The following is a 14,735-nucleotide window of genomic DNA, read 5'->3' as shown; positions in this document are numbered from 1 at the left end:
TGGCCATCATTACTGATACTAGTATTTTAATTCCAGATTTTATTAATTGAATTTAATTAATTAATTGAATTTAAATTCGCCAGCTGCCGTGGCGGGATTTGAACTCATGACTCATTTTAGTCCAGGCCTCTGGATTACTAGTCCAGTAACATAACTACTATGCTACCATGCATGATATGGAATTGAACAACAGAATGATTTAGGTTGGTCCTAAGCTGATTTCAGCCAAAGTGGCTTGTAGCAAGCTTCAATTAGATCCAGTATTCCTCAGCTTGCGAGATGGAAAGAAAAAAAAAAAATCAGCCAAGGTTCCTGCTCCTGATCACCAGTGAATGGTTCTGTAATTCTACAAGTGAGGATAGGAGCCAGCTCAGCTATGACATGGCCCATCAATACTCAAATGGCCCATCAATACTCATTAACTAGGCTCAGAATGGCTACATGTGAAGTACAGGAGGCTCGAAGCTGGTTGTGGAGCCTCAGCATGAGTTACCCCCTTCAGGAGAGCAGAGGTAAGGTGAGAAAATCGAGAGAGGAGAAATATGTGTATATGGACAACAGATTCATGGGGTTGCAGCTGGGACTTAAATAAATGGCCAGAGTGAGTATTGTAACCTCTATATCCAAGACAGCAGAACAGGATTTTATAGATGAACTAGAGTCAACAAAAAGAATGGAATTAAAATTAATTATAATCATTAAACTTTTAATGGCATCCAAACAAGGTATACTGGATTCTGAGGAAAAAGCCAATCGGCTTTGGTGCACAGTATTGGGTCGGACCCATTTCAGACTCTATTAAAGACTTTTGGCTGCATCCGTTCGTAGCAGAGACCATTTAAGATGATGGGAATCAAAAAGAAACCGACTGTGACAAGGAGGTCAAGGCTACAGCGGAAGGTAACAATACAGCCAGAAAGAACTTTTTCCCTCAATATGGCTTCTACTTCAAAATACAACTGCATAAAACCCATTTGTTGTAAATCTTTCAGTCATCAATGTAGGAGACAGCAGGGAACCAAGTTTATTCCTTGAGTAAGAAATGGTGCAATCATTTCTATGGGGTGGGGGAGAAAGAATGCGTGATTTTTATACTGTTGGTACTCAAAGTCAGGGAGGGACTTCTTGAGCCCACCTCTAAGCCTGTGATCGCTCAATGTGTCGTATGTGATGACATTGACGATTATTTCGGTTATAGTAGAGCATTGTCTTGTTTGGGGCAAAAAGGTACGGCAAAGGTAAAGGCAAAATATTCCTGATTTGAGGTACCACTGGTGATAACCATTTATAGACCACTTCAGAAGGAAGAGATTCTAATCAGTATATAAGGACACTATAATTTTTGGCGATTTGCACGGTTAGATCAATAAGTTCATCCAAGGGTCTTTGACCATGGGGGTTTTCTGAAGCCATAAGTTCTGTGTCATTTGATAAGGGAGGCAGCATGATGCAACAGCGAGCAATAATCTCTCCCTGCATGGTAATCTGAAAGTGGTCAATTAAAGCACAGACTAGAGGAAAATGTTTCCACCTGTTCATTTTTGCAATAAATGTATCAGCTTTATACAAAACCTTTTCTTTGAAGGCTACTTCAAAATGAGCCAAAAATGCGTTTTAAAAAAAACCACAGAATGAACTGCTTTGTTGTGCCCCCATTGTTGCTCTATTTCCTGCTTGTACTCTATGCAGCATTTGCCATTTTAACATTTTTTTTTGAGTAATATGGCAAAATATAAAATTACATGGAAAACTGCTGCAGTACTACTTCAGTTCCCTTTCCCTCACCAAGTTAAAGCATTGTTCAATTTATAAACAAATTGAAGTTTTAGCAATAAAGTATAATTTCAGACCTGGGAATGGAGTGTTCTCCACTGAATGGAGATTACGAGGGCAAACTTCCTCAGTGCTAACCAGTTTTTTAACATCTCAATTCTGGTTTTGTGCTATCAATTTATTTTGCTATCTATCACAGCTGAAATTATCATATGTCACTGACAGGCCCACTTAAAGGCAGCAGGAGGCAAAGGTGGAAAGCTGCCATTAGCATGGGAATATCATTCAGGAGTTCGGACTCTGCTAATAGGTGGCTGATAACTGCTGTTTAAAAGAGCTGGGCAGTTAACAATTTTGAGCTTGCAAAAACAGAAATTAAATTTACAAAACTGGATTTGGGTCATCAAATGATGGCTCCTGAATGGGAGTTTCACTTCTGTGAAGGTTCAGAAGTTCAGTCTCCAGAGCACCATTATTTTATGAACAGAATTTTGAAACTCTCCAAAAAAAATAATGTACTGAATTTTTTCCTAATCTAAAGAACAAGAACACAAAAAAACATGGAATGAGAGCAACGCATTTGTACCAACAAGCTGATAGGTATAGCCAAAGGCAGATCACGATAACACTGGGTACGGTGAGGCTTGACTTGAATCATTAAGCTGCCTTATTCCATAGCAAGGTGAACATACAGAGCAATAGCTATCAGATTCACTTAGTTCAAATTTTTTATATTCTTACGCAAAGATAAATTTAACACATTTTCACACATATACAAAATCCCTTTTTTAATAGGGCTATTTTACCCTATTATAATGGGTTGTCTTACTTAAAACAAAATAACTCCTCTGCATTATGTCCTATAGCCTAGGACAGGACCTCTTCTCCTGTCTTTTCAAAACTGCTCACAGTACGTCACTGCATGACTGCTCACTCAACAAAAAAGACTCCAGCATCTGTATCTAGTCACAAGTGACTACCCACCCTCTGCTTCTCCCCAGAAGTGGAATCCACCAGCCTAACTTTGCAGTGACCCCTGCTGAGATCAAATAAATAGAATCATTGCAGCAGCAATGTGTGAACAGTTGCTGAAATAGCGAATAATCTTTCATTGTCTCCAAGACACTGGTTCAGACACTCCAACTGAAATCTAAGATATAGCTACTAGCCTTTCGTGTCCAGTGAATTTAACCATTGGAGAGTTAAATTTATCTAAATAGCAGCATTTTTTGAAAAAAACATATATTCCACCTAGGTCCCTCCATAGTCTGCACTCCCAAAACATGACAGTGCCCTTATTATCAAAGTTTCACCAGCACTCATCTGATAGGTAGAATTTACACATTTATATGGGGTGAAGGATTGTGAGCTGTCCCATTCTTAGTCAATGGAGGTTGTATAGGTCAGGCTGAAGTGTCTCCCTCCATTGTTCCCCCAGCAGTGGGTGGCCAGGTCCTGTTCCCAGAATTTATGTAAACTATATTTTTCTTTTTATTAGTACTAATCAAGCATGCCTGTCTGACTGTGCATACATACCACCTCCCCTTTTAAAAAGTCTCAAATCGTAGCTCACTTAAAAACTAAAAACAAGATGCCATATGGCCTGGGAAGCTTATCACTTAACACAATTTTTAGGCTTCTGCAAAGAACTAAAGAGGAAGAACACATCTGGTTTTCTCCATCTTGCAGATGTGTTCATCATAATTCAGGTGTCACACCTCAGACATTATATTTGACCAGCAAGGTAGATGTCACAATTCAATTGGCTCAATTTCACAGTTATAAGCAAACCAATCAAAACCTAGCAAAGCAAGTACATAAACTTCCAATGAAATCTGTTAAAGATGCAATAAAACCAATGAGAAGTCAACAACAAATAATAATAAAAAACAGAACGAATGAAACTGCTCCAAATATTTTATGAAAATCCTTTCATCCATGATTCCTTCACTAAGCTGAGAATTTATGGCTATAAATAAGCATTGAAACATAAGGGCCCAGATTTTGCTGTCAAAATAACAGTGAGGCTAATGGCACTCGCTGTTATTTATGCATAAAATGATACTGCGAGGGGCAGTTGCACAGTTCAACTCAAATGTCTGAAAGTTGCTCCACTCCACCATTAGCTTCACGAAAACGGCAACTCGCTGTCTGTCTCACCAGTGAAATGCATTGAATGGAGTGAAGTTGTTGTATTCGCGTGGTGTTTGTAAAAAATTTCAATTTTTACATTTATTTTATTACTTTTCCTTTCTGTCTTTTTTCTCTCTCTTAATCCAATCTTTCTTTCCCTCTCTTTCTGTACCTAATTTGACATTGAATTCACCCATTCTGCAGATGGTGGTGTCTACATCTTCCAGAGTTTGATTTCTCTAACTCACAGAGCTGGAAAGGATCACATTGAAATCAGGCGCATTTTACACAAATACTCTGGTGGACCTCAGGGAGCAGAACGGGCAGCGATTCACCCTCACACTGGATTGGCCCGTTAGCTCTTGACTAGAGACGGCCAAAAGACCTGTACGATGGGGATCAGATGACCAGACCAGTCAGTGCGTACTGAGCACAACAGGCCACGGGCAAAACCAAAGGCTGACCCTGCAGCTATCTGTGCTGCTGAGATAGATACAGAATGATCCCATGAGTGAGCAGTTGGATATCACAATATAATGCACCACTCTGCCAGTAAGCTCCCTGCTGGGTGTGAGAACAGATATCACCAGTTATGGAAATTCATTACATACATTAGATTCAATAGTAACTTTCAAAAGGGAATTGGATAAATACTTGAAAAGAAAAAAATTGCAGGGCTATGGGGAAAGAGCGGGGGAGTGGGACTAATTGGATCGCTCTTTCAAAGAGCTGACATGATGGGCCGAATGGCCTCCATCTGCACTGTATGATTCTAATTTACACTTCCTTCTCAGTCCCTGTGCTGTTTATTTTTTAATCCTTCAATCTGGTTGGTTAAGGAGATACCCAGTTGCTTGCCCTGTTCACTCAGGTCCCAGATGCCCTGTTTCCCTCGCTGAGCCATTACCAGCTCGCACTTTCAGCAGTTTGCCACACACAAAAAAAAAATGTAAAAATCTAAACTTGCATGGGCACATCTAACTAAAGGCAGACGGTGTTAGATACCCTATTACAGCAAATTATGGCCCAAGAAAATACAAAATTTCACAAGTATGATGATTAAACTTGCTTGAAAAATAGCCCTTTCTGTGTTTAAAATGTCTCTAACAATGTTCCTCTATTGGAGGTCTGTGGCTCTTTGATAGTGATAGCTCATCACAGGTTTCTCACTCAACAAAGTATCAGGCTACAACTTTCAACATGCATCCATGCCTACAAATTTCAGAATTATTTTTACGATTGACAAAATACCTGATGATTCAAAGAGCATGACAGAATTTATTGTAAGCCCCGCCCCTCATCAGTGGAAAAATTATTGAAAATAAAATCATCGAGGGAAACAATTTTTTTTAGGACCAGTGAAAATAAGTCCCTAGCCCTCCATAAAGCGTCAAAAAAGGTAAATCTCCAATTTTTGCCTGCAGTAACTTTGCTGAAAAAAACAATTTTAAGTTACTATATTCAGAGTTATTTACATTTAGATGTGACAAATGAAATTTTGCACTTTGAAATTTGCCTTTTATTTTTTAAAAATATTTTGTAATATATTCTAAGTAATTATAGTTTCCACATTTGTAAGTATTTGAAAGCAAAAAAAGAAAATTAATTAACATTGGCAAACACTCGAAAGACTCTAGTTCCAGCTAACAGGGAGGTCCTGAACTGAAGTCCTGGATGTAAACATGTTTATTTAAGCAGAACCTTTTAGTATGACCAAGTAATATTGTGGAGAAATTTGGTACAGAAGGAAAAATGTAAACTAAAGCAATGTTTTTTAAAATTATGTATTTCGCTATAAATACCCACACCCTAAAAAGATGGGACAGTGGACCCATGAGTTAACCTGAGTACTTCCCCCTCTTTCCACCCCCGCCCTACCCCCACCTCCCCCCCCCCCCCCCCCCTCCAACCATGGGACATACACAGATTTATTTATTTATGAATGTAACTATGGTACGTGAGTAGAACAAATTTATTTGAGTAAGAAAACACTTTCTTTACTGTTTGAGCAGAGATCTCATTTTTTTTGCCAAATCCTTTCAGCACAGCTGTGCACCCAACTCCCACTCTTGCACCTTGCAAGATGTAACTTCTGACTCACCATGGAAAAAACTATGGGAGATCTGCCCATGCTTTTAAAAATGAATTGAAAATCTGACATATTTCTAGCTCTGGAGGAGCCAGATGGAGCATATTCAATTTCAAAGGTTCTCAACACGAGAGGAGATAGATTTGTTTGTATAGTTAGGTTAGAAAAAGTCATAGAACATTAACTCAGTTAAGTGGCAAGTCAGCAATTGTAGATGCATAGACAGTTGCCAACATGTATTTTTTCTGTATTTGGTTTCACAAATGCAGTCAAATACAAACAACATTTGCTAACATGACAATTTTTGATAGAAATGCAGAGTCCAACATATGAGAAGGATATTTATCGGATCTGGTGACAATCCAGAAAGTGACTTTGAAGTTAATCAGGTAAGAGCTCAGCATTCATAGACGCACAAAAAGCTTGATTGTTTACAAAGAAAATGCGCAAAGGATCAGAAAATGTCATGGCTAATTTGGTGAAAATCAAGTATTAGTAACTTATTGAAAGTGACAAGCGTTCACAGAGTGATAAATACACGGAGATATAGAATCAGAGACTATAACAGCACTAAGAGGCCATTTTTTTTTATTCGTTCATGGGATGTGGACGTCACTGGCAAGGCCAGCATTTATTGCCCATCCCTAATTGCCCTCGAGAAGGAGGTGGTGAGCAGCCTTCTTGAACCGCTGCAGTCCGTGTGGTGAAGGTTCTCCCACAGTGCTGTTACGTAGGGAGTTCCAGAATTTTAACCCAGCGACAATGGAGGAACAGCAAAATATTTCCAAGTTGGGATGGTGTGTGACTTGGAGGGGAGCGTGCAGGTTGTGTTGTTCCCATGTGCCTGCTGCCCGTCCTTCTAGGTGGTAGAGATGTCGAAGAAGCCTTGGCGAGTTGCTGCAGTGCATCCTGTGGATGGTACACACTGCAGCCACGGTGCGCCGGTGGTGAAGGGAGTGAACGTTTAGGGTGATGGATGGGGTGCCAATCAAACAGGCTGCTCTGTCCTGGATGGTGTCGAGCTTCTGGAGTGTTGTTGGAGTTGCACTCATCCAGGCAAGTGGAGAGTATTCCATCACACTCCTGACTTGTGCCTTGTAGGTAGTGGAAAGGCTTTGGGGAGTCAGGAGGTGAGTTACTTGGCATAGAATACACAGCCTCTGACCTGCTCTTGTAGCCACAGTATTTATATGACTGGTCTAGTTAAGTTTTTGGTCAATGGTGACCCCCAGAATGTTGATGGTGGGGGATTTGGCGATGGTAATGCCGTTGAATGACAAGGGGAGGTGGTTAGATTCTCTCTTGTTGGAGCTGGTCATTGCCTGGCACTTGTCTGGTGTGAATGTTACTTGCCACTTATCAGCCCAAGCCTGGATGTTGTCCAGGTCTTGCTGCATGTGGGCACGGACTGCTTCATTATCTGAGGGGTAGCGAATGGAACAGAACACTGAAATAATCGGCGAACATCCCCATTTCTGACCTTATGATGGAGGGAAGGTCATTGATTAAGCAGCTGAAGATGTTTGGGCCTAGGCCACTGCCCCGAGGAACTCCTGCAGCAATGAGATGATTGGCCTCCAACAACCACTATCATCTTCCTTTGTGCTAGGTATGACTCCAGCCAATGGACAGTTTTTCCCCCCTCATTCCCATTGACTTCAATTTTACTAGGGCTCCTTGGTGCCTTGATGTCAAGGGCAGTCACTCTCTCCTCACCTCTGGAATTCAGCTCTTTTGTCCATGTTTGGACCAAGGCTGTAATGAGGTCTGGAGCAGAGTGGTCCTGGCGGAACCCAAACTGAGCATCGGTGAGCAGGTTAATTGGTGAGTAAGTGCCGCTTGATAGCACTGTCGACGGCACCTTCCATCACTTTGCTGATGATTGAGAGTAGACTGATGGGGCGGTAATTGGCCGGATTGGATTTGTCCTGCTTTTTGTGAACAGGACATACCTGGGCATTTTTCCACTTTGTCGGGTAGATGTCGGTGTTGTAGCTGTACTGGAACAGCTTGGCTAGAGGCGTGGCTAGTTCTGGAGCACAAGTCTTCAGCACTACAGCCGGGATGTTGTCACATTTGGCCCATTGTGCCTGTGCCGGCTCTTTGAAAGCTATCCAATTAGTCCCACTCCCCATCTCTTTCCCCATATATATCAATATAGGACAGAAAGTCAAGTATGTGGGGGTAATGCAGGAGAGAAAGAAAATGTGCACCATTTGCCCCCAACACCAGAAATGACTATTTTTCTCCTCTCCTTCAAAGAACCAACTTATATTGGATGATACAATGCATTAGGCACTCTGCTGTACCTTGCCAAATGCACATCAGAACACAGCCTAACCAGATCTTCACCTGGCAAAAAATGGGTACAAGAGTGAGAACCTTGGCTGATTTCTCCAGTCTAGGCCCACTGAGGCTAGTTGTAGCACCCCTACTGAGATCAACTAAGTCACACCCAGACCAGGGATTGAACCTGGGACCTTACTGTTAAGTGTGGCTCAGTTCACCCTGAGCAGTATATTTACCAACTGAGCAACTCAGTATTTCATTCTGAAAGGCTGTAGCTGTGTGTGTGATACACTAAAACATTCCTCCTTTAGGTATGCAAGTGACAATGCATACTTGTCTACAGTATTTTCCACCCATTCTTGCGAAACAAGTTACTAGTGAAAGGGGGTTGAAGTGGACTGTATAAACTGGTTCAAGAGACAACAAGATGATTTTCTGGAGAGAAAAGGGATAGAGGGATATGGTGAAAGGCATGCAGATTGGATTGAACGAAATGGAGTCTTGTTTGGTCTTAATGGCATTATCCTGTTCCAAGGAAGGTTAAGTTAGAAAATTTATGAATCTTTTCGCAAACCAGATATCATATTTCTTTTGTAACATTCCAGCAATTCCAAATTTTAAAAAATTAAGACAATGTAAAGAACAGGCTACCAATCTTAAAATGACAGCAAATAAAAGTAAGAGTGTAACACGTTAAAAATATTTCTTTACTCGAGCATTATTGGGAAATTGGGGGAGAAAGAAAAATCTGTCCTTGACAGTCGTTAAAACACTGTGGTGCGGGTAACCTTACTGTGACTCATGCACATTCCAGCTGCTTCTCCTTCAATGCTTCTCAGATTTAGCCTGACATTGATTTTCCATCCATTTTCTTATTTCTCAACCTCCATTATGGATGATGAAGGTCAAGTCTCCACCATAGCCTAATGGTGATTGAGGGACCCAATTATAGTTAACCCAATAAAATGGTTATGAATCTCTGTACACACTCAGCAGTAATTTTATCAGCTAATCAATGCACCATACGACTAGATATAGCCATCACAGCAGAAAATCTTGCTATCGGTCAAGGTATGTCCCTCCACATGTTCATGTGCTCAATATAATGGTCCCCAAGGCTTATTCATCTTTTTGCTCAATTCTGTGTAATATTTCAAATGCTTAAAACTACTATAAAAGTTAGTTTGATGAATTAACATGATGTGAACACAATTGTAATAATTTGTATAATTATTACCAGAAATTAACCAATCAGAAACAACCCTTTTATAGTTTAGCAAGATGAGCAATCACAAGGAGAACTAAACATGCATTTATATAGCACCTTTAACATAGTAAAACGTCCCAAAGCGCTTCACAGGAGTGTAATCAAGACGAAAATTGACACCGAGCCAAAGAAGGAGACACTGGAACCAAACACTTGGCCAAGGAGGTAGGTTTTAAGGAGCATCTTAAAAGGAGAGAGGGATAGAGACGCGTAGCAGTTTAGGGAAAGAATTCCAGAGCTTATGGCCTAGACAGCTGAAGGCACGGCGACCAATGGCGGGACAAAGTGAGTGGGGGATGTACAAAAGATCAGAACTGGAGGAATGCAGAGATCTCGGAGAGCTGTAGGGCTGGAGGAGATTACACAGAGATAGGGAGGGTCGAGGCCGTGGAGGGATTTGAACAGAAGGATGAGAATTTCAAAATACTCAGCACAGAAAGCGAAGCTGCACAAATCCAACAATGGGAGGGGTGAAAACGTGGCAATGCAACATGCTGACACCCCATGCTCTGACGCGTGGTGAGCTAGTATTGCCATTTGATCTAGGGAAGCCTTTCTGCAGGTTGCTCCTATATTGCTCTTAATGGCAGATTCAACTGTGGCATTGACAAAGATTGGGGAACAGGTCACATACTTCTGTACCCAACCAGGGAATGAGGTAAAAGGGTCATGAAGGATCAAAAAGGAGAAAAAGGTTAAATAACACAAAGCTGCAAGAACCCATTATTTTCTTCTCATTATAAACAATGGACATGTGATTATACACCAAGAGTCGACCTCCTTATGCAATGTGTAGTTTTACTGCCTTTTTGTATCACCATGGTTTAACAAAGATTGGCAATATTATATTTGTTGGTTAAATGAAGTTTAGGTTATTCATTAAGATGATATTGAAAAGTACAAAATCAAACTATTTAAAGTGGTAGCGAGACCTATGGTCTCAGGTGGCAGTGGAGTTTGCAATCCCGATCGCCTACCTTGGAAATCCCTGGACCCAGGTAGAAATTCTGACCTCGATTTATCAGAGAAAGACATAGGAGGCTGGCTAATCCAAGGGGACCAAATAGTGAACAAATGTTGTGTGAGCACATTTGTCCAATGAGTTAGTACTATGCTGCTATAGGTAGCAATCTTGACAAGTGTTCACGGCCATTAGACGTCACAGTGTCCCAGATATATACCAATCTGTATTCTGGTTGTTTCTCATTCATTGTAAGAGGGAACCTGAACCTACTCAATGGACTGACAAAGAGGAGCTTCTTTATTACAAAGAAAACAGCATCAAACCTTAATTCTCAACACTTGATTCCCATCACAGATGCATAGTAAATTAAGGATTTACGATATACCCTATCCTTGCCAATCCCAGTCAGTACGATCATAGTTTCTCTATGATGTCGTTGTGCTGCATTTTGAAATGGTGGAATTTTTAGATTGTGAATCCTGATATTTCAGAGTCCTTAAAATAGCAGAGCTCCCTGGGTACGGGATCACAAACCCAGGGTCGCATCACAGAAAACAACTCCAGGTACAATGCCAGAAAATGGAAGTAAACTACAGGCCATGTGTGATGTAAATTGATTAAGTACAGAGTTCTCATCCCTGCCTTTCTTCTTCCCCTGCCTTCCTCATTGCAGTGACATGGCTAGCAATCAATAGGAATGCAGATACTTTGGGGAATTCTAATGCAATGGACTCACCAGAGATGCTGTCATTACAAGACCCAGTGGACCCAGAATTCCCCTAAAGTGAGGATTTATCTTTTGCAAACTGTTGTGAACAGTAGTTTGGCTTAAGAACTGAAAAGAAAAACACTCACATCTGACCAATACCAAACAGTGGGACAAACACTCAACCAATGCACTACAGATATAGTGACAGCTGTGCTACAGCACCAACCACGCACCAATGAAATGTTTGAGGTCTAGCTGACAATTACAATCAATTGGGACATTTTTTTGTTTTAAGAAATAAAAGGTACACAATGCCTGTGCTGGCTGGAACAAGCTGGACTAGAGTGAAAACATAATGCTGACTAAGCTAATGGCCCGCTCTTTAAATGTTTTTCTCCCTAAGTCGTCATGGTGCTCCAGATCAGACGTATCTTTGGTGGGAGTGGAGAATTTCCTATTGACTATTACAGAAAGATACACTACTTCTCGTTACACATCCTTTGAAGGGGAGATAAGCTCGCATTTATTTGAAACGAGAAAGTAAATCAAAGAAAAATATTTTTTTAAAAACTACCAAAGATGAAAAATACTAATTTTTAATACACTAGTACTACGTTTCTATAATACTGCATTATTGTACTTTTAAATTACGACAGGAATAAGTCTATCATGCCTCTGCTGGTTTAGCTCTTCAAGTGGGGCTATCTGCTCTAGTCCCATTTCCATACTATTTCTCTACATCCTTTCATATTCTTGCTAACACATCCTTTAATGTTCCTCCTAAAGATCCCATGGCACTATTGAACGATGACCAGGGAGTTCTTCTGGTGGCCTGGTCAACATTTCTCCCCACCAAAACAGATCATCTCCTTGCTATTCATGGGGCCTTACTGTGCACTAACTGGCCATCATGTTTGCCTCCTTAACTACACTTCAAAATTAATTCATTGATTATGAATCATTTTATAATATGAAAGGCACTATATGAATGCAAGTTAGTTATTTCCTTCTTTTCAAATACTTTAAATTAATTGATATTATAATCTCTACTCCAATAGCTACTTGTAGTAAAGCATTCTAATGATTATCCTCAGCCTATGCCACATTGTTGATTTGCAAAAGTGGGAAAAATCTTTAAATATTCATTCTCTCAAATGCTTTCATGATTGTGAAAACCTCTATTTGATCCCCCTTTAACCTTGTGTGTTCCGGTGAAGAAAGGCCCAATTTTTTTTAACCTTTCTTCATAACTATAACCTCTCATTCCTGGTATCATTCTTGTGAATCTTGGCTGTACCCTCTCCACGGCTCTAATACCCTTCCTGTAATGAAATGCCCAGAACGGCATACAACACTCCATCTGCACAAGACATTGATTAGGTCACAAAGTTAACATCACTTCCTTGCTTTCAAAACCCCATACATAAAACCCAGAATTCTCATTTGCCATTTTTGTGGCCTATTCTACCTGCATTCTCATTTTAAAGATCTGTAAATTTACACCACTAGATGCCTTTCTGCACATCTTTCATTAAAAACTGTAAATATAAATACTGGTCTGCTTTCTCCTCATCAATATAAATGTGAGCTTTAGAAACATTTAAAATTCAAGCTCAACTTTTAGGCTTCAACAGTATGGCACTGAATTTGACTAATGCAGATGAGAGTCTGGGGCTGTTACCCAATGCTGTTAGACACAATGGCAGAGACAGACAGACAGATGGGATGGGGAAAATTAGTATCAATCCTTTCAAACTGCACTACAAAAATACTTTGAAATAAAACTAATTCCTTATTTTAGCTGTACATGATTTCCAGACTGCATTTTCAGCACTCTCATCACTAACTTGCAGTAACTGACCAACACCCCTCATTGAGTGGTGTACTTTAATTACATAAACACGTGCTTCTAAAGCTGGTCTTTTCAGGTACCTGTTCTCTCCCTGCTTCTGGAGCTCTTGGACGTCCCACATTTTCACTAGGAATGGCCGCTTCCAACTTCAATCTGTCCTCCTGAGGAGAATCTACTGCCAGGACTTCTGGCTCCTCATCATCTGTTCGTCCAGATGGACTGGTCAATTTCTGGCCCTGACCCCCATCAGTCCTGAAATCCTGGAGGTCACGCTCTTTATCCACAATGACCCACTCCTTGGTGTCGACCTCCTGCCTGCAGGAGCTTAGATTGACTGCTACAAATCCGTTGCTAATGACAGCATCACCCTGCTCAGGAGATCCCACAGAGACAGGCTTTGAATTGTCTGGGACGTACTCCTCATCAAAGTGCCACACTCTGTCGGTACGAGCAGCAGCGGGGGCTTTCTGAGGCTGGGAAGCAGCAACATCCTTAACCATGCCCAAGTCTTCCGGTGTCTTAGTGAAGCTGGACATAAAAAAAAATTACACAAACTTAAAATGAAGATACAAGAAAGACAGTCCAAACAACTTATAGTACTATTAGGAATAAGTAAATCCATACTGCGCATGCTAGGTTGTATTTTTTAAATTATTTGACAGACTTCTTCTGATAACCCCGAATATCATGTCTGTGCTCCGGGGACATTATAGCTGCATAGGCAAAGGGACAAAGATACTGAAATTAATCCTGGCTATTAATCAACCTTCCCATTTCTAACCAACCACGGTGTGGAATACAATTATAACTAATTACTATGTTTTTTTAATGTGTTTAGGCATCTTGTCCGATTTTTATTTACAACCCAAAGCTTAACTGGGAACGAGGCTTGGATAAGGGACACATTCTACGTTATATCGAAATTCTGGAATCAACTAGCACAAATATCATTTGATATAAATGCCTGATCTACTAAACATGTGTGACGACAATCTGAACAAATCAATTTAATGAGATTACATACTTGTAAGATTCTAGGTTGGGAGGGTGGCAGTTAGTGGCTTGATAATTTGCTATTTAAGGAGAAAAATGGTAATTTATTTTCCACAGTATTTCCTTTACAACCTTGTGTGGGAACCACACATTCCATCAAAATGACTTCATCAGATTTAGTGGGTAAAAGCATTTCAGCTTCCTTTCAATGTTGCTGGTATGCATTAATATTTTGGAATTCACATGTAGCGGATCACAAGAGTAGAACCAGACGAACAGTATTAAGCAACAATCCATATGACTGATAAAAATCCACTGAACAGTTGACATAGAGAACATTGAAATGATCAGAAAATCTAATCTGATTTATTTTGGGTAGGGGTTGAGAGGTAGAGAACACGTACAGAGCCAGAAGCGTCCAGTCTGCAGCTCTATACTTCAGGCCACTGAGTCAACACTTCTGACCGTCTTTCATCCTTTTTTGGATGCAGTATTTTGAAGCTGGGAGTCAATTAGTGAGTTCAATATTTGATGTCAGGAACTAAATTGTGGAGAAAATAGGTACACCAATGATACTCTACACTATATCTTTAAAAATATTTTATAAATAGCATACAGTGTGGCATCTATTTATGCCGTATGCTCTATAAGCCAGCTAGATTTACC

General features: G+C 40.4%; 1 protein-coding gene across 2 annotated transcripts in view; it reads right to left on the bottom strand.

Annotated features, from left to right (window-relative positions):
• ttbk2a (tau tubulin kinase 2a) overlaps positions 1–14,735 on the bottom strand; it is a 224,498-nt gene that overhangs the window by 34,461 nt on the left and 175,302 nt on the right. For both annotated transcript variants that reach the window (XM_067991120.1, XM_067991121.1), the window contains exon 13: positions 13,157–13,604. In XM_067991120.1, coding sequence (XP_067847221.1) covers positions 13,157–13,604 — 448 coding nt within the window. The remainder of the gene's footprint in view (positions 1–13,156; positions 13,605–14,735) is intronic.

Source organism: Heptranchias perlo, chromosome 10 (assembly GCF_035084215.1).
Source record: "Heptranchias perlo isolate sHepPer1 chromosome 10, sHepPer1.hap1, whole genome shotgun sequence".
Lineage (NCBI taxonomy): Eukaryota > Metazoa > Chordata > Chondrichthyes > Hexanchiformes > Hexanchidae > Heptranchias > Heptranchias perlo.
Note: the sequence above shows the minus strand (reverse complement) of the source record. Positions and strands in the feature narration are given on the sequence as shown.